Source organism: Colletes gigas, unplaced genomic scaffold (genome assembly GCF_013123115.1).
Source record: "Colletes gigas isolate AHSC1104 unplaced genomic scaffold, ASM1312311v1 Colletes_gigas_Sc00004, whole genome shotgun sequence".
NCBI classification, from domain to species: domain Eukaryota; kingdom Metazoa; phylum Arthropoda; class Insecta; order Hymenoptera; family Colletidae; genus Colletes; species Colletes gigas.
Window position 1 is genome coordinate 5495684 of NW_025106633.1, and position 4367 is coordinate 5500050.

The 4367-nt window shown below is 32.4% G+C and overlaps 1 protein-coding gene across 1 annotated transcript; it reads right to left on the reverse strand.

Moving 5' to 3' along the window:
• Positions 1–761: 761 nt before the first annotated feature.
• On the reverse strand, positions 762–1618 carry LOC122394821 (probable small nuclear ribonucleoprotein G). Its single transcript, XM_043391962.1, has 4 exons — positions 1441–1618; positions 1303–1325; positions 1100–1224; positions 762–997 (listed from the first exon to the last, which is right to left on the reverse strand). Exons 1-4 carry the CDS (start codon positions 1470–1472, stop codon positions 947–949), a joined length of 231 nt encoding a protein of 76 aa, XP_043247897.1. The 5' UTR covers positions 1473–1618; the 3' UTR covers positions 762–946.
• Positions 1619–4367: the final 2749 nt, after the last annotated feature.

The window sequence follows — 4367 nt, forward strand, 5'->3', positions numbered from 1 at the left end:
AAAATTTAGAATATAAATTAGACTTTCGTACAGTTTCCATGTTTTGATTCATTTTCTGTCCAAAGCCTCTAATATTGTAACGGTGTTTTCATGTAGTACCTAAAATAATACAATAACATTTCTTTGTTCCATATTTTGTTTGATTGTTAGTACAGATATAAAAGTAAATCTATTAATCTGCTGTAAAAATAATATAGATTTAATATCAAGCTTAATTGCGTTTAAAAGACAATATGAATTCAATTTCTACGACATAATATAAAAAAAACAATTTTTGGTCTAACAAAACAAAGTCCAGCCCTAATTTTTTTCGAGAACATGCCCCAGATTTTAAATACGAAACAGACATATATTATACGTAGTTATCTTTCATTAACTTTATTGATATTAATAATACAGGTAGCAGGAATTATTAGTTCTCATTTTTACGCTCAAAAATGATTTTTGCTTCAACAACTATGATCGCGTCTTGATTGGTTCTGTATCTAGTGACTTTCTTCTAGAGTCCTAAAAATTATTTGCCTAGGTGTATCTAATAAAAAAATAGATGCTACTGCTGTTGTTGTAGGATAGAAACTTGTTTTTTGTAACATTAAAATAGAATTTAATTATAGTTTTTTCAGCAGTTCATTAAAATTGAAACAAAAAAAACAGCATACAAAATAGACTATTCCTGGGATTAGGAAAATAAATAACACGTATTGCAGGAATATTAATCTTGTTCATTCGTATATTTATAAAAAAACGTTTTGTAATAAACGATTACTTGATATTACACCTATTTACATGACATAAAATTTTTTTTCAACTCAGACAACCAGATATGAATTACAAGTTACATTTGAAGGACGAATAAGTTTAAATATTATCCAGTTTATTGTATAAAAAATTTACTTAGTTTCTTTAGAATACAAATTACAATTCTGTACAGTTTCCATGTTCTGTTTCATATTCGATCCAAGGCCTCCAACATTATAACACTGTTTCCTCGTATCACCTAAGACAATATAATGCATTTAAATTCCTTTCACCTGTATTGAATTGTTAGTAAAGAGGTTAACCATCCATTAACCAAAAAAAATTTTATGATACAACTTACCACCATTCCAATGTTGTTTTTGGTACCATCTTTACATTCTTCGATACTTTCGTCTATAACCATGTTCATAAATGGATCAAAACCACGTAAAATACCCACAACGTGCCTTCCGCCATTTAGTTTCACTATAAAAGAAAAATAATAATCACAGGAATAATATTTAACCTATATAGATACGAATTTTTCAAGTGCTTTTCACTCACATGATAATCTCTTGTCCATGTATCTAAAATAAAAGAGAGGAATCTTTATTACATATTAATCACATTTACAACGATTAAACCCATGAAATTAAACCGACAATCTTTATAACAACAAAGGAAACTACTTGATACACTTACTTTTTAAGTTCGGGAGGGTGTGCCTTACTCATTTTGAGATTTTTGTTGTTCGCAAGGAATGTTGCTCTACAATATATTTGTTTAAGTTCGAATACAGATACGTATTTATTGTTGTTTTTCCGTCTTTCAAAACGTGCACACTGCTGCACGCTGTTGTTATATTATAATAAATATCAGTGGTGCCAAACGAAGGTTTTCTTCATAGAGAGTATAGAGACATTAACAAGCATTGCCAACTGTATTTTAGTACTTTCGTAGTAGGTGTTTCAGGAAAGTGTTATGAAATTGAAGAGTATGAATTGATAGACACTGTAGAACGCTAACTTTATTTTCCTTTGTATACTCTAATACATGAAATAAGTGCATCACAATTTAGTTTACATCCGTCTCGAAAACTTAACAGAACGACGTCCGACACTCGTGGTCGATAAAAGCAACGACCCTACTGTAAAACGTTTATTCGTACAACACTGACATTACGCATGTACATATAATTAATCTCATCGTTTAACGTATTGTGGTCTCGCAAGGTACTGCCAGTACAAAATATAAGTACATTCATATTTATAAAAGTACAACGTTTACCTGCCGTCGGAAGACGGAAGAAATAATGTATCTTTCAAAGCGTCAGAGCAAGCAAGGCTTTCGATAGCGCGATTTAAAATTTCGATTTTTTTTCGAAACGAAACGTGTCTATTTGAGCGACTAGTAAATTTAGTTTACCGCCTACTCTCTATGTCTAATATCTTTTGTTCTTTGTCTAAACTAGCTCGTTTACTTATGACGTCACCGAGAAGCATGGATCGTCGATATTCTTCGACAAGAATCCCAAAACGATTAAAAAGACGATCCCGTTGGTAAAATGGTTGTTCGAAAAACTTGCCCGCACGGAAGATTCTAAAACCAGTCTGGTAAAAGCGTCGAATCCTTAAACCTACGAATATATTAATACCGGTACATAGAATTAAATAATCGCGTTACAGGTAAAGCATATAACCCAGACTCCTATGTAACTTCTAAATATTGCATGGAGCGAAACACAGTGTTACATAACCAAGATTCCATCAAGCACTTGAACAGTTTATGACGTACCCAGAAACTCTATAGATACAACGTGAGAGAAACAATCGTAGTGTATTTTATACTTCGTTTGAACTGATCAGGTACTCCATACAGGTTCTAAGTATGTATTGAATTATACGCTTTAGCTGCAAGTACATTATGAATAACTCTCAAGGAATGACTTCCGGTTATCGTCGACATACACATCGAGAGGGAGACATTTCGTGTAGCGTTTGGCAAACAAATTTTAAGGGAAAAGTAGCCCAAGTAAGATCGTGTGTATGTCGCGAAACATGCAGCAAAGGCTTTCTTATATGTTTTTTTTTTTTCTTTTTTCGTCAAAGTAAGCGCGATAACCTCGAAGACATTTGTAACTACTATTCACGAGCTAGCTGGTTAGGCGTTCGCGCTTACTTCCGTCGCTATTCGGGTTTAAACGTTGCAAAACGTGTACGATGGAACGGATTTAAAAGCAGTCGTAGGTAAACGTCCCGAGTACCTCGAGTTTACCGATTCTCCAAATACAATAAAAACGTTCTTATAAAATAACTATACAGGGTGTTCGGCCATCACTGGGAAAAATTGTAACGGGAGATTCTAGGGGCCAAAATAGGAGGAAAATCAAGAATACCAATTTGTCGATGGAGGCTCCGTTAAAAAGTTATTAACGTTTAAAGCTCAACCCGTACTGAATTTTTTTCTCGAAAATTCGTAAGATTTCGGGGGTACGTGTAATGACCAAAAATGATTGTAATTAACCCCCGCAACCGAAAATAATTTTTCCAAAACGATTTGAAATTTTTAATTTTGTCGAAAAATTTCACACCTTCTCGAATTTTTTTCTCAAAAATGGGTAGGATTTTTAGGGAAAGTGTAATGACCAAAAATGATTGTAATTGACCCCCGCAACCGAAAATAATTTTTCCAAAACGATTTGAAATTTTTAATTTTGTCGAAAAATTTCACACCTACTCGAATTTTTTTCTCAAAAATGGGTAGGATTTTTAGGGAAAGTGTAATGACCAAAAATGATTGTAATTGACCCCCGCAACCGAAAATAATTTTTCCAAAACGATTTGAAATTTTTAATTTTGTCGAAAAATTTCACACCTTCTCGAATTTTTTTCTCAAAAATGGGTAGGATTTTTAGGGAAAGTGTAATGACCAAAAATGATTGTAATTGACCCCCCGCAACCGAAAATAATTTTTCCAAAACGATTTGAAATTTTTAATTTTGTCGAAAAATTTCACACCTTCTCGAATTTTTTTCTCAAAAATGGGTAGGATTTTTAGGGAAAGTGTAATGACCAAAAATGATTGTAATTGACCCCCGCAACCGAAAATAATTTTTCCAAAACGATTTGAAATTATTTAATTTTGTCGAAAAATTTCACACCTTCTCGAATTTTTTTCTCAAAAGTGGGTAGGATTTTTAGGGTATGTGTAATGACCAAAAATGATTGTAATTGACCCCCGCAACCGAAAATAATTTTTCCAAAACGATTTGAAATTTTTAATTTTGTCGAAAAATTTCACACCTTCTCGAATTTTTTTCTCAAAAATGGGTAGGATTTTTAGGGAAAGTGTAATGACCAAAAATGATTGTAATTGACCCCCGCAACCGAAAATAATTTTTCCAAAACGATTTGAAATTATTTAATTTTGTCGAAAAATTTCACACCTTCTCGAATTTTTTTCTCAAAAGTGGGTAGGATTTTTAGGGTATGTGTAATGACCAAAAATGATTGTAATTGACCCCCGCAACCGAAAATAATTTTTCCAAAACGATTTGAAATTTTTAATTTTGTCGAAAAATTTCACACCTTCTCGAATTTTTTTCTCAAAAATGGGTAGGATTTTTAGGG